We start from the raw sequence: 21,501 nt of genomic DNA, 5'->3' as shown, positions 1-21,501 counted from the left end.
TGCTTCTGATTCTTAATTACTACTACAGAGAAGCTTTTTGGGGCCCCAGCCTTTTTCTCTTGGACAGATGGTACCCAAATGGTTTTCTGACTTTTCTAGGTTTGAACCCTTATCCAAGTCTTGGCCTGGTATATGCTCTTACTCTTAGGCTTTGCTTTTTAGGAAATGTTTCTTATATTTCATTGAACTTTTTCTGTTTTCTGTAGTGGAAGGGTTGGCTAAGATTATCTAGCCTTCCACAGCCTCTATAGTTTTTCAGTTAATGTATTTTAATCAAAATAGTGTGATTTTGATTTGTAGAAGTCAAATACATATATACAATGAATGGTATAAGTGATTTAAAAATCAAATAGTACTTAAAGGCTTACAATGAGAAACAGTAATTCCTCTCCACTCTCTGAGTCCTATATCTCAAAAGTAACTTATTTTTAATACTTTAGCTGTTTCTTTCAGTATTTACTCTTGCATTTTATTTATTTGTATTGCTACTTTTCACTAGAATATTTTCTTAATTTTATTTTTTAAAATTTAATATGACATCATCTACACACTGCATTGAGCTCCTTCTTCCCCAAGAAAAGTTTCTCTTTGCTCCCATTTTGCCTCTCTTTGCCTTCTTCCCCCTACTGCCCTCCCCCTTTTCCCTCTGGCTGTTGTCACTCTGCTGTCTGTATCTCTGTGTTTTAAATCTTAAGTTTTTTGACTAATCCCCTCACCTTCTTTCATCCAGTCTTTCCTCATTCCCTTCCCCTGACAGCTGTCCATCTATTCATGCCTCTGTTTCTATTCTTAGAATGTTACTTTCTTTCTTTTCTTTTTCTTTCTTTCTTTTTTTTTTTGTGACAGAGAGAGGGGCAGATAGGACAGATAGACAGGAAAGGAGAGAGATGAGAAGCATCAATTCTTTGTTATGACTCCTTAGTTGTTCATTGATTGCTTTCTCATATGTGCCTTGACTGGGGGGCTACAGCAGAGCAAGTGACCCCTTGCTCAAGCCAGTGACCTTTGGGCTCAAGTCTGCGACCGACCATGGAGTCATGTCTGTTTTCCCCTGCCTAAGCCAGCGACCCTGCGCTCAAGCAGGTAAGTTCATTCTCAAGCTGGGTGAGCCCAGGCTGTCCAGTCTCAAGTCAGAAGAGCCCTGGGCTCAAGCTGGTGACCTCGGGGTTTCAAAGCTGGGTCCTCTGCATCCCAGCTTGATGCTCTGTCCACTGCACTACCACAGCCTAGTCAGGTGGAATGTGTTTTTTTTTATTCAAATGATAGCGAACACTATTCTACTATTTAGTTTAGTTTATATATATTTGAGATAGAACTTTATTATTCTTTTTAGAAAGCTGTCATGTTTGCCCTGTAGAGTAAGCCAGGTGTTTTTACTAATACAAACAGTCTGTACTTCTTCATATCATTTTCGTTCATATCTATTGATAGAATTCTTAGGAGTAAAAATATTAGAAAGGTGAACTTTTAATTTTAATAAATATTGCAGCGTCAATGCTGTTGTTTTCTGATTTGTCAGTTACTATGTTTTGACTTTCTATTTTGGATAACTAGATGTCCTAGATCACCTCACCATAAATACTTGAAGTGTTTTATGATTATCTGTTCTTTCCTATAGAATTCTGATTTTTGCCTGAAGTAACAGTTGCTTTATTTTTTAATATAATTTTCTATTTATTGTAACTAATTCTTGACATCCTTTTATTCAGAACTGTAAAACCCCTTTATGCAATCAATATCAGATAATTTATCATTGCTTCCTGGATTTCTCTACCTTTCTGCTCCAGCTCAGACTGTTTGCTCTTTGGAGCTACTATACAACAGTTGTCTGGAGACTTTCCTTTGCCATCATCCTGGGAAATCTTTTTGTTTCAGTATTGGTCTTAGTGTTCTGGATCTAGGTTTGTTTGTTTTTTTGTTTTTGTTTTGAGACAGAGAAAGAGTCAGAGAGAGGGATAGACAGGGACAGACAGACAGGAACGGAGAGATGAGAAGCATCAATCATTAGTTTTTTGTTGCAACAGCTTAGTTGTTCATTGATTGCTTTCTCATATGTGCCTTGACTGTGGGCCTTCAGCAGACTGAGTAACCCCTTGCTCGAGCCAGTGACCGTGGGCTCAAGCCGGTGAGCTTTTGCTTAAACCAGATGAGCCCGCGCTTAAGCTGGTGACCTCGGGATCTGGAACCTGGGTCTTCCGCATCCCAGTCCGACGCTCTATCCACCGCCTGGTCAGGCCTGGATCTAGGGTTTTTTTTTTTTTTTTATCTCTATTGGTTTGTTCCCTGGGTTTAGTAGCACACATTTTCTGATAGCTTACTGAGCGAAAAGTGCTTGGTGAGGGGTACATGTTTTGAAGTTACCATATCTTCTGCCCTCACACCTTATCGGTTGTTTGGTTAGCATAGACTTCTGGATTAAAAGTAGTTTTTGTTATTTTCTTGCTTCAGGTGTTATAGTTGAGATATGCTTGATTTCATTTTAGTGATCAGAAAATTCACATTCATCTTGAGTTTAAAGATATGTAAGAATGAAGTGAGAAATACAGACAGAACATCTTGAAGCTGCATGCCTTACAGATAGTTCCAGACCACTTACGGATTAGTGAGTTACCAAAGAAAGTCAGTAGACTATAGAGTGTGAGTTAAAAATCATAGTGTCTGTGTATATTATATTTTCAGGTGGCTAAACTTAATTTCTTACTGTATATAGTCTAGCAAGTTACTTTCCTAAAACAAACATGGTAAGTAAATGCAGTTTTCAATAACAATTCATATTAATAGCCTCAAGATTAATTTTTACTATTAGGTCTGGAATTACACCCTACTTAAAAGCTACAGTGTATTACTATTTCCTAAATGCTGGCAGAATGTATGTGACTCAGGTAGAGACAAAGGACTTGAATATTTATAGCATAGCAAATAGCATAAACATAATATTTGCATTGGACCATCTTATTCTTTACGTCCTAGGAGAGTGCTTGATGAAATTCGGACCGATGCAGCATGCACAGTGGGTTTGTGTTGCAGCTTGGGGAATTCAGTGCCTTTATAGTAAGTGGTAATCAAGCTTGCTCTTTGTCCCAGACGAAGACATTACCTCATCTCTCAAGGTTACTTGTTGTAAACATGACTCTGAAAACTGGCCTGTGTAAAGAGTGGGTAGGGCCTTGCACTTTCGGTACACCTAGCAACACATATGGGAGCACAAGAGACCCTTGGACAAGCGTCTCTTGTAACAGTTATGTTTCATCAGCATGCATTAAAGGAATTTGCTGTAAGCAAAGTAGCTGGATCTCTTTCATGATGGTAAGATAGAAAGTAAATGTAGTTTGGAAAGGAGATCTTTAGCCTGGATCAGGTTTGTATTTCTAATGTTTTCAATTGAAAGTCTTTCAACTATTTCTCAGCTTTTACTAGTGTAATAAGATAGAAAAGATTAGCTCACCCTCTTCTCTTCAACAGTCTGTTGTTACCTTAAGGTTATTCATTAACAACAGCTAATAATGCATGTAGTCTCTGATTTCAGTTAAAGGCTTTATTAAAGAACATGACTTTTATTTAACAATAAGGAGTTATAATTTTCTGAGAATACACAATGTGTATGGCTTATTCTTATGACAACATGTAAGTTTTTTCTTTATCCCCAACTTTGTGAAAGTTTATCGTGCATTGATAGAATTCTGTTTCTTTGTTATGTAGAAATCCTGGTTATGGCCACTAATTTGTCACTTTTAGCCTAGATAGAATTCTGTTTCTTTGTTATGTAGAAATCCTGGTTATGGCCACTAATTTGTCACTTTTAGCCTAGAAACTTGTTTCTTTAGTTTAGGAAAGTATTCAACCAAGAGAGACAGAGAGAGAGAGAGAGAGAGAGAAGGAAAGATAGGAACAGACACAGGAAGGGAGAGAGGTGATAAGCATCAATTCTTTGTTGCGGCACCTTAGTTGTTCATTGATTGCTTTCTCCTAAGTGTCCTGACTAGGAGGCTCCAGCTGAGCCAATGATCCCTTGCTCAAGCCAGCAATTTTGAGCTTACGCCAATGGACTTTTGGCTCAAGCCAGTGACCATGGGTTTATGTCTATGATCCCACACTCAAGCCAGCGATCCTGTACTCAAGTTGGCAACCTCAGGGTTTCAAACCTGAGTTCTCTGTGTCTTAGGTCGATGGTCTATCCACTGCACTACTGCCTGGTCAGGCTTGGAAGTACTCTTATATTGTGCCCTTAAGAGTACTTCATTTTCATTTTTTTTTCTTTTTAGGATCTCTTTATTTGTCAGATACTGCAACCAGCTAAATTGATTCTTTTTTTTTTCTTTCTACTTTAGTCTAGTTGTACTTTAGAGAGATTTTCTTAATTTATCTTCTGGTCCTTCTTTGTAATACTAATTTTATCTAACATATTTTCAGTTTTCAAGCATTTTTTTAAATCTCTGTGCTCCCCCCCCCTTTTTTTTTCCAAAAAATATTTTGTTTTTATATCAGGGGTATAATTTCTTCTCTTATTTTTTGGAGGGATTAATTGGAACTTTTTGTTTTTTAAGTTTTTCTTCTCTGTATATTGTCTGTTTATTTTGGGTGTTTTATTTTGGTCTTCCATATTTGAAGTTTTACTCAATTATCTAGTGCTATTTGACCATTCGTGTTTAGGAGAGACAGAAAAAACTGATTAGAAGTTGTAAGACTTAAAGAGTTTACAAGAGGAACCTCCAAAATGTCCATTTCTGGGGGTTTTTCTCTGAGTTTGTTCAACTTCTCCAAGAGAGGAGTCTTTCCAATCTGTGGGGAGGGCCGGAGCATCTGTCTGGCTGCTGCTTGACCCAAACAAGAAAAATGGTTTGTGATTCTTGTTGTGTTCAGTGAGTGAACTTTTATTGAATTGCTGCATTTTTAGTAAAGTGTTTTTTATATGGTTCTCTGATAATTTCCTGAGTCTCAATCTTCTCAGGTAAAGGGACACAGAGTATATACCTTTTGGTAAAGGCTGATGGTTAAGTGTTGAAATCAACATGAGCCTAAGGCTGAAGCCTCTGTCACCATCATACAGTGAAGTTTAGGAATGCAAGAATGAACCTGAACTTTAAAAGAAGAGTTTGAATTACTACTACGATAATATTAAAAATTCAGGTAGTCACATCTAAAGATTTAACAGTGCAGAATGCACGGTACTGTTGAATCAGTGACTACTTTTCTGGCACTGTCAGCTGCTGATTACTTCCATGTCACTAAAATGCCTATGTGTCATATGAAATAAATACTCACTTTCAGTGAGAATATATATAGGTTAGAAAACAATATTTTTTTAGCAACATATATTGACTTTGAACCAGTGTTTCTATTTACAGTCCAGCTATTTTATTACTTTCTTCAGAGGTAGCAATTGACTTGAATCCCTTAGCTTTTCTAGGGTTTTATAACATACTCTGTTTTGCTGCACATAGGTGTCCCCCTCTGGAGCCATTTGAGTTTTAGCTCTGTGCTCTTCATCTTTCAAATACTTGTTGATATCTTGTCCCTTCTCAAAGTCTGGGGATTATTAGTACTTGCAATAGCATTCCTTAGTAATAACCTTCTTCTAGTATTGCAGAGGAATGTGAGTTTAAAAATAAGAAGTACACTGTCTTCCAAGGAGCATAGTTTTGAGCTAGGGTCTTAAAGCTACAAAGAATAACGTTATAAAAATATAGCACTTCTCTTCTATTAGTTTATCCTGAAAAAGTAGTAGCAGTGATTCTTTTTTTAGCATGGAAAAAAAATTCACCTGTTCTTGTGAACATCATAGGTATTTTAGATCCATATTGTAAATCATTTACTGTCATTGCCCTAGCAAGTATTTGAAGTGTAAGTAAAAAAAACTCTCAGAAGTAGATATATTGACTGTAGAAAAGGTAATCAAATGAATCAAATTGGTTATTTTTAATCCCATTTGGAATTTGCAGATAATATTTCCTGTCAAAGCAGTTCTTTGACTGTGCTATACTTCTCTCTGGGCTCAAAATGCAATTTTCAACTAGTATATAATGTCTACCAGGTACCTTAAGAAGCAGTTTAGGACTAGTTAAATGTCTGTGTTTGTATTACAAACATCCTTTATTTTTGTTCAAAATTTACAATATTTAAAACTATGATATTTTAGTCTGGAAATATTTTAAGTTATGTCACACTATTTTACATGTAGAGTGGAGTTAGGTTCTTTATCACATAATGCTGTATGAGCACAAATTAAAAAATATTTATATGGCCCTGGCTGATTGACTCAGTGGTAGAGTGTCAGCCTGGCGTGCAGGAGTTCCGGGTTCGATTCCCGGCCAGGGCACACAGGAGAAGCACCCATCTGCTTCTCCACCCCTCCCCCTCTCCTTCCTCTCTGTCTCTCTTTTCCCCTCCCGCAGCCAAGGCTCCATTGGAGCAAAGTTGGCCCGGGCACTGAGGATGGCTCTATGGCTTCTTCCTCAGGAGCTAGAATGGCTCTGGTTGCAACGGAGCAATGCCCCAGATGGGCAGAGCATCGCCCCCTGGTGGGCATGCTGAGTGGATCCCGGTCGGGCGCATGCGGGAGTCTATCTGACTGCCTCCCCGTTTCCAACTTCAGAAAAATACAAAAAAAAAAAAAATTTATATAAAGCATGTAAGTATGAGTATATTAAATGTATAGAACTATATATTAAGAGTGATTTTATTAAGCTTAGATCAGTTTAAGAATCTTAGTAATTTACATACCTCATTAAACATTTGACATTTAAATGCCTTGAAATCGTTTATATTCAAGAGTCATTTCATTGATTATTACCAAAGCAAGCATTATAAGGATCAGCTTAGTCCTATTCATTTCACATGATATCAAGGCATTATGGCATTCATATATTAATAATGAGGTTGCTGGGTTTTTTTAAGCAACACAACTTTAAAAGCAGAGAACATATAAGGCATCATAAAGAACCCTTAAGTTACACTTTATAATTTATGAACTTCTTTCATGTATATTGTTTAATTTAATCTGCAGTAATCTTATGAGGTAAGTAAAGCTTAAAAAGTTGAGCTTCTAAGCCCTGGCCAGTTGGCTCAGTGGTAGAGCGTTGACCTGGCGTGCAGAAGTCCCCGGTTCAATTCCCGGCCATGGCACACAGGAGAAGCGCCCATCTGCTTCTCCACCCCTCCCCCTCTCCTTCCTTTCTGTCTCTCTTCCCCTCTCGCAGCGAGGCTCCATTGGAGCAGAGATGGCCCGGGCGCTGGGGATGGCTCCTTGGCCTCTGCCCCAGGCGCTAGAGTGGCTCTGGTCGGGACACAGCGATGCCCCGGAGGGGCAGAGAATCGCCCCCTGGTGGGCATGCTGGGTGGATCCCGGTCGGGCGCATGCGGGAGTCTGTCTGACTGTCTCTCCCCGTTTCCAGCTTTGGAAAAATACAAAAAAAAAAAAAAAAAAAAAAAAAGTTGAGCTTCTACCTATGGTAGACTGAGTGTCTAGAATGTTCTACAGCTCTTCTAATTCTAAGGGACTGTATGCTGCTATATGAACACAATCCTTGTGGTTCTCTGCTTGCTTTTTTTGTTTTTGCTTCTTTATATAATTGGTATTGCTATCTTTTTAATAACTTAAAAACATTTTTTTTCCCTTGGAGAACAAAAAGTGATGCATTTGATACAAAATTCTGATAAATACATTTTTAAACTATCACAAGAGATTGTTTAGCTTCAAAGTCATAAACTAGCATGAGATCTAAAATGGAAAACTTAATTTTTTAGCCTGACCAGGTGGTGGAGCAGTGGATAGAGCGTCAGACTGGGATACGCGGAGGACCCAGGTTCGAGACCCCAAGGTCCCCAGCTTGAGCGCGGGCTCATCTGGTTTGAGCAGAGCTCACCAGCTTGGACCCAAGGTCACTGGCTTGAGCAAGGGGTTACTTGGTCTGCTGAAGACCCAGGGTCAAGGCACATATGAGAAAGCAATCAATGAACAACTAAGGGTCGCAACGAAAAACTGATGATTGATGCTTCTCATCTCTCTCAGTTCCTGTCTGTCCCTATCTATCCCTCTCTCTGACTCTCTCTGTCTCTGTTAAAAAAAAAAAAGAAAACTTTATTTTTTACATAATGTCTTAAAATTGAAAATGAAAGTTGTCCAAAGTATTTAAAATTTTGTCTTACAGATACTACATTTCGAAAGGTGCTATTGTGGATCAGCTTGGTGGAGACCTAAATTCAACACCTTTGCATTGGGCCACAAGGTTTAAATCTGCTTCTGAATTTTTTCCCTTTTAGTTTCTTTACTAGGCTATAAATAAGCAACTTTTTAAAAAATAATATACTAAAATGTATGGAAGAACTTATGCCAATAGTATATTAACATCATTATTATACTATGTATTACTGTTCAGTGTTACCTGCATTAAAATAAAAGTTTATTGTCCAAACTGTCCTTAGGGAATTACCCATGCTGATTTAATTCAGTTAGTTATGTGACTGGGTTAAACTTTAGATTTGTAAATGTAATACTTTTGCACTCTGTTTACATTTAAAATTATGTCTGATAATTAAGATCATTATTGGAATAGGATTAATAGAATATATTAGCTACTTATTACATATTTAAAGAAGTTATGAGTATCTCTAAATTTTTTCTTTTTTTCTTTTTTTATTTATTGTTTGACCTTAGAGAGACCAGAGGGAGGAAGGGAGATATGGAGGGAAAGATAGGGAAGCATTCATTTGTTGTTCCACTTAGTTGTGTATTCATTGGCTGCTTCCGTTATGTGTCCTTACCGGGCGGGGATCAAACCTGCAACCTTGGTGTTTCAGGATGACTCTCTAACCAAATGTGCTAACCTGCAAGGACTTATCTCTGAATTTTCAAGGACAATTATTTCAATTAAGAATAAAGAACTATGACCCCTAAATGTGTATTGATATATGCCTGATATAAAGTAACTTAAAAAGATATTTATGTCATCTATTTCATCATTACCCTGTTTTTAAAAAATCTTTCTAGAGGATACTGTTTGAAATAACAATATATCTAAGTGTTTATTCTTTTATGTTTTAGACAAGGCCATCTATCTATGGTTGTGCAACTAATGAAATATGGCGCAGATCCTTCATTAATTGATGGAGAAGGATGTAGCTGTATTCATCTGGCTGCTCAGTTTGGACATACCTCAATTGTTGCTTATCTCATTGCAAAAGGACAGGTAAAAAAATCCCAATGGTATGGATTTAAAAAAGATGTTTTTCATAGTATTAATGCCTGATATCATTGGTGTTACAAGTGTAATAATCTGGTGATTTTTAAATAACATTTTCTGGATGTTCATGGATGAAGAGAATGAATATATAGTTAGTTTGATATTCAGCTATGTAATATTTCATGTAGATAAAAATAAGAAAGACAATCATGAACCATATGATTAAGTCTATTAAAATGGGCATTTTTATTTCTGAGAGTGATAGAAATGAAACCCAGAGAGTAAAGGAGAAAATTTAGGTTTTATTTTATTTTAGTATGTCATCTAAATTTCAACTTCTTTGAATATTACTGGCTATTTTCTATATTAAGTACCTCTCTTAAGGAGAGGATTAAATCTTTTTTTTCAAGTGAGAGGAGAGTAGATAGTGAAACAGACTTTCACCTGCACTCCAACCAGGATCTACCTGGCAACCCAATCTGGGGCTGATACTCGAATCAGCTGAGCTATCCTCAGCACCTGAGGCCATAGTTGGGACCAACTGAGCCACTGGCTACTGGAGGAGAAGGAGGGAAGGGAGAAAGAAGCAGATGGTTGTTGCTCATGTGTGCCCTGATCGAGTATCAAACCCGGGATGCCTGCACACCAGGCTGACGCTCTATACACTGAGCCAACCCACCAGGGCTGGGATTAAATCTTTAAGATGAGTTTTTCAGGATTCTGCTAAATAAAATAATGATGCTTTATATATATCACAAAACTTACGGTTTAAGTAGTTCTGATTTTTCCTTAATGTGCATTGACTCATCATGAGAGTAAGAAATTATTTTATTTCATTACAATTAACATGTTATTTTACTTTAAAATTTTATGCTGATTTTGAATTTGAATAATATTTATTTTGTGAATCTCTTAAGGTATTTGTTGTTGGTAGTGTCAAGCAATGATAGTTGTGTGTTGTGCATTAGGAAAAGAGGCAAAGACTGGTTAAATTAATTGTGGGAAGGGGGAATTTATTACCTATTAATGTGTTAACAACCCCAAAATTTATGGCTTAAGAACAACTCCAACCATTTATTATATTTCACAGTTCTGTGGTTTGTCTGGCCTTGACGAGGTGGTTCTTTTTCTTGTGACAATGGCTGGGGGCTGCAGTTATCTGGGGGCTCACCTGAGCTAGAGGATAGCTCACTTAAACATACTTTGTACATTGGTAGGAATGACTAAAAGGCTGGGCTCCACTGGAATTCTGGGACAGTTTGGCCTTTCTTTTTCTCCACACAGTCTCTGAACTTCTTCTTACTACTCCTCCATATGGTCTCTCCAGCTGGGGATGGACTTCTTACATGGTGGCTCAGAGGCCCCAACAGAACAAAAGCAGAAGCTGTTCTGCCTTTTTTAAGTCTTGGGTCTTGAACTAGCACAGCAACATTTCTCCATTCGTTCAGTTAAAGCAAGTGACAGAATTAGGCAGTGTTCATTGTAAGAACACAAGGGCTTGAGTACAGGGAGGTAAGGCTAATTGGGGATTATCTTTGGAGACCAGCTCCCATAGGGGATTGTTCTGTTTCTCCCATCGTATCTTCTAGACTGGTGGTTGAAGGAATAGACAGTGCTGTAGCACACAACAGTATCTTTAGTGACTTGCTGCATTGCAGATGTAAATTTACAATACTTATGCACTTTTTTCTTTTAGTCTTTAACTGGGTGACAAAAGTGTTATAGGCCCTGGCCGGTTAGCTCAGCAATAGAGCGTCGTTGGCCTGGTGTGTGGAAGTCGCAGGTTCAATTCCCGGCTAGGGCACACAGGAGAAGCACCCATCTGCTTCTTCACCCTTCCCCCTCTCTTTTCTCTCTACTCTCTCTTCCCCTCCCACAGCCAAGGCTCCATTGGAGCAGAAGTTGGCCTGGGCGCTGAGGATGGCTCCATGGCCTTCACCTCAGGTACTAGAATGGCTCCAGTTGCAATGGAGCAACGCCCCAGATGGGCAGAACATCACCCCCTAGTGGGCTTGCTGGGTGGATCCTGATCAGGTGCATGTGGACTCTGTCTCTCTGCCTCCCTGCTTCTCACTTCAGAAATATACAAAAATAAGTAAATAAATAAATACTTAAAAAGAAAATTATTATATATATATTTTTGAGTCTTCATGGCCTTTTTATTAGCATATTGGTTTTGGAGTTTGGATAATTTTAGTAATCTTTTTAACTGTGTAGGCTTTACAATTTCTAAAGGGCAGAGATTTCTATATCTCCCAGTACCTTTTGTACAATAAATGCATGATGATAATAAATGTCTGACAAATTATTCTTTTCCATTAGTAAAATTTTTTCTGCTTACAAAAGTAACACATGCTTAATGTAAAATATTCAAACATAAAAGAAGAGTATGTGTTAGAAAATGAAATCTCACTTTTCTCCTTCCCGTAATGAGGTCACTTCCTTTAACAGTTTTCCAGCATTTTTCCATGTCTACTGTAATACAGTATAAAGCACTTCCCTCTGATGTGCATTACATCATACTCTGAAAGGAGTTCGAAGTCCTTCCCCAGCCTGTAGAACTGTGTGTGATCCAGCTCTGGATACCCATGGAGCTTATCTTCTGTCCTCTCCCTCTCACTGACTCTGCTCTAACAGCCCAGTCTTGCTGTTGTCTCAGGCCTTTGTGCTTGCTGTTTCTTCTGTTTGGTAAATTCTTCCTCAGTTAGTCAAACAGTTTTCTCTTTCTTTCTCTTTCTTCAATCAGATTTTTAATCAAATTTTATAGTTTTGATTAGTTCTGAATTATAAGCAATAATAAGTGTACAGTGCCCCCTGTCGCAGGGATTAGGTTCCAGAAACCCCCGCGATAGGCAGAAATCTGCAAAGTAGCAGACTTATATTTATTTTATTATTTATATTGTATATATATTTTAAGGCTTTATAAACCCCACACTCTTATAAACCTTTCCCACACTGTTATTAACCTTTCCCACATTTTTTTGCTTATTTTACCACAAAAATAATTAAAATAATAAGTACATAAAAATACCAATATACCGCAAAATCCCGCCATATAGCGAAAAACCATGATACACAATTAGATATATATAATTTTAAAATCAGTGATATAGTGAGACCGCGAAAAGTGAACCATGATATGGCAAGGGACTATTTTTATTTCTTTCTCTTTCTTTTCATTGACTTGAGTCAATAATATTATTTTTGTTAATATTAACTTTGTGATGATAAATAGAAATACATTTGTTACTTGATTTTTAAACTTTAAATACCATCTGTTGACTTAGAGCTATTACAGATTAGGCACTCATACTTTTTCAACCTTCCATTTCCCCCCATTTTTTGTTAATTGGATCAATTTTACATTCTTAACACATAGAACATCTCCATTCAGTTTGTCATTCTATTCTTCACAAATGTTTCGTTTTAGTTAAGCTGTTAAGTATATTTAGTGTTCACTACCAATTCTTTTGAATGATGTTCAGGAGAAAAAGGGAAAAATGCTGTTATGGATCTTTGTTGATCATGGAATTTTCATAAGCTTTGATCTGGGCTTATTAATTCTTCCTAATAGAGAATACCCCTACATCCACACTGAACCCAGAAAAGAAGTACCAACTTTTAAATCCCGACCCAAAGAAAGAAAAGGTTGAATTTCATTTTTTTTTTAGTACTCTAGAGATGTGGCATAATTTTACATTATTTTATTTATTGATATTTTTAATGACATCACATTTTAAAAAGGAATCAAAAGACTCAGAAAAACAGAAGAAACTTAAGGGTTTACCTGTTTGTTTTAATTGGGCATCAGATTTAGCTAAGCTTTCTTGAAACCATGACAATGAAGGAAGTACAATAAGTTATAGTACTTAACTCTCATGTAAGAAACAAGGAATTTTGTTATTTTTCAGAGAGGATTTTTTTAAAAGTGTTTTTTGAAAAAATTTAATGTGTGTAGTATTGGAAATACTGTGTGAGGTTACAGAAGATGTTCCCCAAAGCATCTAGTAAATCTGGAAATGGATTTTTTTTTTTTGTATTTTTCTGAAGTTGGCAACGGGGAGGCAGTCAGACAGACTCCCCTATGCGCCTGACTGGGATCTGACTGGGATCCACCCGGCATGCCCACCAGGGGGCGATGCTCTGCCCAGCTGGGTGTTGCTTTGCCGCAATCAGAGCCATTCTAGTGCCTGAGGCAGAGGCCATAGAGCCATCCTCAGCGCCCGGGCCAACTTTGCTCCAGTGGAGCCTTGGCTGCAGGAAGGGAAGAGAGAGACAGAGAGGAAGGAGAGGGGAAGGGGTGGAGAAGCAGATGGGCGCTTCTCCTGTGTACCCTGACTGGCAGTCAAACCCAGGACTCCCACACGCCAGGCCGATGCTCTACCACTGACCTAACCGGCCAGAGCCCCGGAAATGGATTTTTAATAGATAAGGCATAATATTCAATTACAGTGTTTGCGATGAGGGACTAGACTAATGATGTCCAAACATGCATGTTCTAGTTTTTCTAATGTAATGGTTCTCAGCTCTTCTCTGCCTCAACAGACTTGGATAACATTGTCGCTTTAGGTGTATTTCAGTCAGTAAGAGTGGCTCACAGAGAACTGCTGAAGAGACATTAAATGTTTTACAGAGTACTCACTATAACTACCTTCTCCCGACTGATTGGTAAATTATATAGATACCGCAGCTAAGATTAGAATGGCTGGTTTAAGATAATTCAGGAATAGGCGAAGAAGAAGAGTAAGAGGAAACTTAATATTTGTTAAATGTCTGTTATGTCTCAGGTTTTGGACTAGGTGCTTTATACACAGTATTTCAGTTAATAATTACAAGGGTCTTATAGAGGCATTATTTGTATTTATATTTTTAAATGAGGAAGCTGTGACTCAGAATTAAAGAAATGTTGACAGTCTTATAGCTATTAAGTGGTAGAGCTGGAAATTCAAAACGATGTCTGTCTTATTCGAAAGCCTGTGCCTTTCCCAGGCCTTGAAGAGTAGATGCATAAATGTCTTTTCATTTAAATGAGTGGTTTTTGCTGATCTGCTCTGCTGGGCACTGAGAATATATGAATTTAATATAATTTTGATCCTCAAAACCTAGTTAATGAGACAGATGCCTCATTATGTAGGATAATCGGTCTAGATTGGGATGAGTTAGGAGAGATAATTTTAGGGAAGTGAAAGGGATAGAATCCCTGATACATCAGAAGGCCTTGGAAGAAGATTTAGGTAACTAGGGAATAGTGTTGGTTACATAGATGATAGTTTTAATTTCAATTTGCTAAAAAAGGAAAAAAATAAGCAAAAGGTTGGGGGAAGATAGTATCAAGTAGAGCAAAAAGGAGGGAGAGGAAAAGTAATCATGGCTTACTACATGATTTTGCTGGGAATAGTCATGTGTGTTTGTGTGTGTGTGTGTGTGTGTATAATATTGTTAATACCAAATGTTTTAGAACCAAGATTCAATAGATCTCTTGAGAGGAAAGGATAGGAAAGGTGAGTATTTGTGATGGTGCAAGGAGAGAAGAGAATTCTCATTTTGCGTACTGAGGGAGGGGTCTCAGGAGTTAATGCCTAAAACTGAAAAATAAGCAATCCAAGTATCTTAAGATGTGGAGGTAAATACCAAAATAATGCACTAAAAAGGTGAAAATAGTAGGAAGTAAGGCAGAAAATTGCTTTATCACAACAAACTTTGCAGAATAATTTAACTCTAAAAATGTACATGCATAATGATAGAATGAAAAGCAAACTCTAAAATTTTTGACTTTCTTAAAAAAGACAAGTCTTTTTTTCTCTTTGCTTTGAAATGCCTAGTAATAAACAGGGTTTCACTACTCACTTCTACGATGAATTCGTATAAATAACTTTTTCAGAGACTTGAATCATTTGGTCTATCCTTTGTGGCTGAAAGATCAAGAGTACATCAGGATCTTTAAATCCAAAACATTGAAAGGCTGATTAATAGTCCATCTTAAAAAGGAAAACTATAAATATATGTTAATTAAATAGATATTTAATATATACGTCAATTAAGTATTTATATACACATTAATTAAAATATTTAGTGACAATAAATAATTTTATTTTGAAGTTAAAGGGAAATTTTTTTTTTTTTGTATTTTTCTGAAGCTGGAAACGGGGAGAGACAGTCAGACAGACTCCCGCATGCGCCCGACCGGGATCCACCCGGCACGCCCACCAGGGGGCGATGCTCTGCCCCTCCGGGGCGTCGCTCTGTCGCGACCAGAGCCACTCCAGCGCCTGGGGCAGAGGCCAAAGAGCCATCCCCAGCGCCCGGGCCATCTTTGCTCCAATGGAGCCTTGGCTGCGGGAGGGGAAGAGAGAGACAGAGAGGAAGGAGAGGGGGAGGGGTGGAGAAGCAGATGGGCGCTTCTCCTGTGTGCCCTGGCCAGGAATTGAACCCGGGACTTCTGCACGCCAGGCCGATGCTCTACCACTGAGCCAACTGGCCAGGGCTGGGAAAAATTTTTTAAATCACCCATGATTGTAGTGTTATATTGGCTTCTCCTACAATATGTAAATTAGACTTTTCCAAGTACATGTAGTAAGTACTTAGAAATTTTTATTGTTTGACTTTTTTTTTCTCTATCAGGATGTAGATATGATGGATCAGAATGGAATGACCCCTTTAATGTGGGCAGCTTATAGAACACATAGGTATGTAACTTTTAAAATACATCATTTTCAACAGAATAAAATGTAAAATAAAATAGGTGACAAGAAAAAGCAGTTAATTTTATACTTATTAATATGTAAATTTTTGTTATGAGCACATAGTATAAAACTTGTTACCTTTTTGGATGTTTGAGTCTCTATACTTACCTTTACCTTGGTAATAGTAGTGCTTTATATTCTTTTAACAGTTTCTGAGAATGAAAGATGTTATCTTTTTTTAAAAAAGTAATTTTTCATGTGATTTGTCTATTGGCAGTTTAATATATTAGTTGCCTTAGATCATTTTTGGGATAATCCAGATTTAAATTAAAAAATATAATTGTTTAATTATAGCTATTAATGAATTATTTCATGATAAAAAATAATAGATATCAGGACCAATTATGCTTTCTGTGGAACTATAATACCTTATATGGTACACTTCATATTAAAATGTTACTTCATTAGTGGTTATAAACTTGTTGAGCATAGGTTAGATTGGAAGTGTTCCAAGATGGAATGTAAATACAGCCACAGTCAGGTTAGTATCTGTAATGATTTCTGTAATTGAAATTAGGGTTGTTGTTGTTGTTATTTTTTTTTCCTTTTCAGTGTGGATCCAACTAGATTGCTTTTAACATTCAATGTTTCAGTTAACCTTGGTGACAAGTATCACAAAAACACTGCTTTGCATTGGGCAGTGCTAGCAGGGAATACCACAGTCATTAGTCTTCTTCTGGAAGCTGGAGCAAATGTTGATGCCCAGAATATCAAGGTAAAATATCCTATATTTATTATGCGATGTGAAATGTGGTTACTAAGAAGCAAATTTCTCAATAAAACAGGATTTTTTTATAGAATGTTAAAGATGGAAGAAACTTCTTATTTAAAAGGTCAACTGTTTACCTCCATGCAAGAATTTGTTTTAAAAGATTGGCTTATTTACTTTCACTTTTTTACTATTGAAATAATTTTCAGATTTTGGTGGCCTTTTCAGTAGTGAATTCCTTGTTTTGGAAATTAAATTACATAATTTTTATTTTTAAAGCTGAAGGAAATAGATTTCTGGTTTCTTTAAAAGGATCATTACACAAAATCACAAGTTTTTAGTTAAACCACATTAAATGTAATTTCTGGTAATTCCTTGATTAGATCATTCATTGTCTTTTAAAGGTCAAGACCTTTCAATTTAATAAACACTTTTATGATGTTTGTAGGAGAACCTCTGTTCTCCAAACTCTGGACTAATTCAGGTCAAGTATACAAAATATCTAAGCAAAGCTCATTTACCATTTATATTCTGAGTATTTAGAAATTTGTATATATTTTATGAATACCTGTAAGAATATTGTTGGTAGCCTTAAATTTTGGGTAACTAGTCTCATTTTTAAAGCTTAAAGATCTACTTCATCTTATAGCAACAGATTCTTTCTGTGAAATGACTAAACTTTTAAACATCATCTTTTAGTAATGTGCTTTCATAAATAACTTTGTGCTAATGACAAATGTTCTTCAGTTTTGACTATAAACCATAGCATTTTCTGAACCATGTTTTTTAAATTTCCAAGGGATATGTGCTAATTAAATATGAAGGGGATATTATTACAAAGGTTTAAGCCACATAATCTGAAATGGCAATCAAAAAGTAGGTTATCTCCTGCTGGATCAGGGCACCCATTTATATTTCAATGTTAGTTCTTTCTCTATTGGATTACTCTAAAAAGTGAAGGTTAAACTACTAAAATGATGTAGCTTAGGCTAGTTATAAGGAGTTTAATTTAGTTATTATAACCAATTTGTTTAGAAATGAGTCTGATTAACAATATTTAAAGTAAATATCAAATACTTTATTAGAAACTTAGAAATTGAGAATAACATATATTTTCTTTATCTCTTTTTGAAAGAAAAATTTAAAGTTTTTTTGTGCCTCCCCAAAGTGATGAGAGTGGTCTCGTATGTCAGTTAACATACCATTGTGCCTGACGCATGATAGGCATTAAGTATTTGTTGACTGACTCAAGATTTGTGTTGTCTTGAGCTTTACTTCTAAGTTAGTTTTCATGACTTGGGTAGTATACCTCACTTCCATTATGAAATTATAGAGAAATGTTTGCTTTTCCAAACATTTTAAAATAGGAAACTCTGAAAGATTCGTAACACTGTATTTAGTAAGTTAGGGTCTAGTGCCTCAAGGATAAGAAAGGAGGAGTTTGGTTAAATCTGACTATTAACCCCATAAGAAAAAAATCAATGATATTAACTTATGTTTTGTAACTTGACTTGCTTTAGAGTGCTATTTTTCTTTTCTATGCTACCAGACAGCCATTTCCAAAGTGATCATGCCCCAGGAATACATTTCAAGATATTTAGTGTTACATTATTGAAAAGATAGAAACAGTTTCAATATGGCAAATAAGAGACTGTGCCAGGATTCATATTAGTGTGTTAAAATTGCAGTAATACCAAAGAATTATGACAAGATGGCTATATTGTTTTGGAATTTTAAACCAATATATATTTTGAGCATTTAAAAACATCTTTTCATATAAAATTTTAGATAACTTCTCTTTGTTTATGATTAAATACTTGAGGTGTGGTTTGCAAATGTAGTGACTTTTCAAACACGTAGTGACCACCTGCACTCCACATTAACAATTTGCGTAAAAGTTTGATTAGTCTTAGTAAAAAAAAAAATTCTCTAAGGAATTTAAACAGAAAGATAATTAATGATAAAAGTAGAGATATTAGAAAAGATATAAATGGTTTGAGCCTTATATTTTTAATGTTTTCTAGGTTTTGACATGTGAATTGTGAATTATTTGGTACCATGATGGGATAAAGTAGAACGTAGCTTCTCTAACTAATGCAGCTCACTAATACCTTTCAGAATTTAGTGTTAATGATTAAGCTAATTAATGTGCCTGTACAGCCTGACGAGGTGGTGATGCAGTGGCGTAGGACTGGGACACAGTGGACTCAGGTTCGAAGCCCCGAGGTTGCCAGCTTGAGCGCAGGCTCATCCGGCTTGAGTAGGGACTCACCAGCTTGAGCACAGGGTCGCTGGCTTGAGCGTGGGATCATAGACATGACTCCATGGTCACTGGCTTGAGTCCAAGGTTGCTGGCTTGAGCAAGGGGTTACTCACTCTGCTATAGCCCCCTGCTCAAGGCACATGTAAGAAAGTAATCAGTGAACAACTAAGGAGACTAAGGAGCCACAACGAAGAATTGCTTCTCATCTCTCTTCCATCCTACATGTCTGTTCTTATCTGTCCCTCTCTCTGTTTCTGTCTCTGTCACACACACACACACACACACACACACAAAAGTCTGTACAACTTTCATTTAAATTCATGGTATTTTTTTAATGAATATTTCAGTTTTATCTGACATGTATAGTCAGGGTTATCTATTGATAATAGTATTTTAAATATAATTATTTCCCTGGTAGCTGCTGGAGTGACAATATTTTTAAAGAAAATAAAGTCTAAGGAGTTGCTATACTTGCCCAGGGAACATTTATACTGTTTGAATAAAGATACTATTTTTATCCACACTGGTGGAAAAGTAGACTTTTTTTCTTAAATGCACTTTTTATATAATTAAAATAATAAAATAAGTATCAGTTGCCTTTTCTACTGGAATCTGGCTTTCCTAATATGCTGAATTCTAGGAAGTCTAATCACCACCTTCTGATGGAAATCATTTATTAATTCATTCAGCAGTGTTCAGTGCTGGGAAGTCTCCATATAACTCTCTATTCTCTCAGAATTTACATCATATTGAAGGAATTGACAATAGTAAATTAAGCACACATGTACACATAGGCAAATGTGGTAGAGTGAGAAGGGCTGAGGGGTCACATCATGTGAGAGAGATTTGTGAATGCCTCTGAGGAGATGCCAGTTGCTTTGAGATTTGTTAAATAAGAAGGAATCAATTATGCAAAGATATTTGGGGAAAAAACTTACCATGTAGAGGAACCTACAAGTGCAAGGCTCAGGGACGATGAATAAGCCAGGAATAAACTTGCCATGTTAGTGATGTAGAAGTGATAGCCTGATCCAATAGCGTGGGCAAGGGTGTGAAACCACTGAGAGAAGCAGGTGCCAGGTCATGCAGGGCCATGATAAGGGGCTCTAATTGCACTCTCAGTCATGAGAAACAATCAGAACGGTTTATGTAGGCTGGTTATATAATCTTTGTGTTTTAAATATTTTTAAAAGATTACTTTGGTTTCTGTATGAAGAATGCACTAAAGAATTAAGAAATGGAAGGGACAGATGAAGATCAGTTAGGCTACTGCAGTAAGTCAGACAAGTGATCATTTAGCATATTTAGCATATTGTAGGAATGGAGATGGAGAGAAGTGAATTGATTTGTAAGTGATAGTTTGGAGGTAGATTAGATAAGAGGGTTAAAGAAAACAATATTGATGACTTACATTTTGGTTTGAATAACTGAATGTCTTGTGATGTATATTGAGGTTGTGAAGATTGAAGGAAAACTTTTCTGGGTGAAAGTATTAGAAATTGGTTCTGCTTTGGTCATGTAACTTCAGATGGTGCCTTTTAGTTATGTTGAATGCCAAGCTAATTAAGTAAACTTTAAATTGCTGCAAATTTTGAAAGGCAAAAATTTATTAATTAAAAAAATTAGCCGAGATCCTTTGACCAGGAATTTTACAAATAAAGTTGATTTATATCTGTATTTTTTTTCACTTTTTATTTGGTATTAATCATGAATTATAACAAAAAAATGTAGTCTACAAATCTGGATATGGCTTTAATAGCCAATAAAAGTTACATTCTTCAAAGAATATGAAAATTATACTTGGTTTTATAATAGTTATATAACATTCAGTTAATCCTTTTCTAAAATAGGTATTTCCTAAATAGGTAAAGTTTAAGTTTCTTAGAAATCTGTCTTTATATTAACTAGGTATTTTACCCTTATAAGTTATTTGAATAAGGAGTTCAGTTCTTTTAATGTGTAAACAAATGACTTTTATCAAACGAAGATAAGAACTTATTTTGGAGACAGTTAATATTAAATGGTAGGTAACTTTAAATGGCTGTTTTGATTGTTAGAAAGATGAGAAATGGCCATATTTGCTAGATTAGAGATTCTCAATATGGGACCCACCAATCGATTTTGGTTAAGGGGTGAGTCCATGGACTCTCGAAATTGTTCAAAACAAAAGTTATTTCAGCATTTTTCTGGAGAGAGGGCCAGCGGCTTTCATCTGACAACTCAACAGAATTTTTTTTCTTTTTTCAAGTGAGAGGAGAGGAGTTAGACAGACTCCTGCATGCTCCCTGACCGGGATTCACCTGACAGCCCCTGTCTGGGGCCAATGCTTGAATCATCCAAGCTATTTTTAGTGCCTGGTTCAGCGCTCAGACCAACAAGCTATCCTCAGTGCCTGGGGTGACACTCGAAACAGTCAAGCCACTGGCTGTAGGAGGGGAAGAAAGAGAGGCAGAGAAGCAGATGGTCATTTCTCCTGTGTGCCCTGACTGGGAATCGAACCCAGGATGTCCATACACCAGGCTGAAGATCTATCCACTGAGCTAGCTAGCCAGGGCCTCAAAAGAATTTAAGAACCATTGCCCTAGATAATAGTTACACAGAATAAGT

The 21,501-nt window shown here is 36.6% G+C and overlaps 1 protein-coding gene across 1 annotated transcript in view; it reads left to right on the top strand.

Annotated features, from left to right (window-relative positions):
* The window catches only part of ZDHHC17 (zinc finger DHHC-type palmitoyltransferase 17), a 102,596-nt gene that overhangs the window by 27,230 nt on the left and 53,865 nt on the right, over positions 1-21,501 (top strand). Inside the window, exons 4-7 of the mRNA XM_066257633.1 lie at positions 8,148-8,225; positions 9,041-9,185; positions 15,801-15,865; positions 16,475-16,637. Coding sequence (XP_066113730.1) covers positions 8,148-8,225; positions 9,041-9,185; positions 15,801-15,865; positions 16,475-16,637 — 451 coding nt within the window. The remainder of the gene's footprint in view (positions 1-8,147; positions 8,226-9,040; positions 9,186-15,800; positions 15,866-16,474; positions 16,638-21,501) is intronic.

The sequence above is a fragment of the Saccopteryx bilineata genome, chromosome 2, assembly GCF_036850765.1.
Source record: "Saccopteryx bilineata isolate mSacBil1 chromosome 2, mSacBil1_pri_phased_curated, whole genome shotgun sequence".
NCBI classification, from domain to species: domain Eukaryota; kingdom Metazoa; phylum Chordata; class Mammalia; order Chiroptera; family Emballonuridae; genus Saccopteryx; species Saccopteryx bilineata.
The sequence above is the reverse complement of the archived record's forward strand: the minus strand, read 5'-3'. Positions and strand labels throughout refer to the sequence as shown.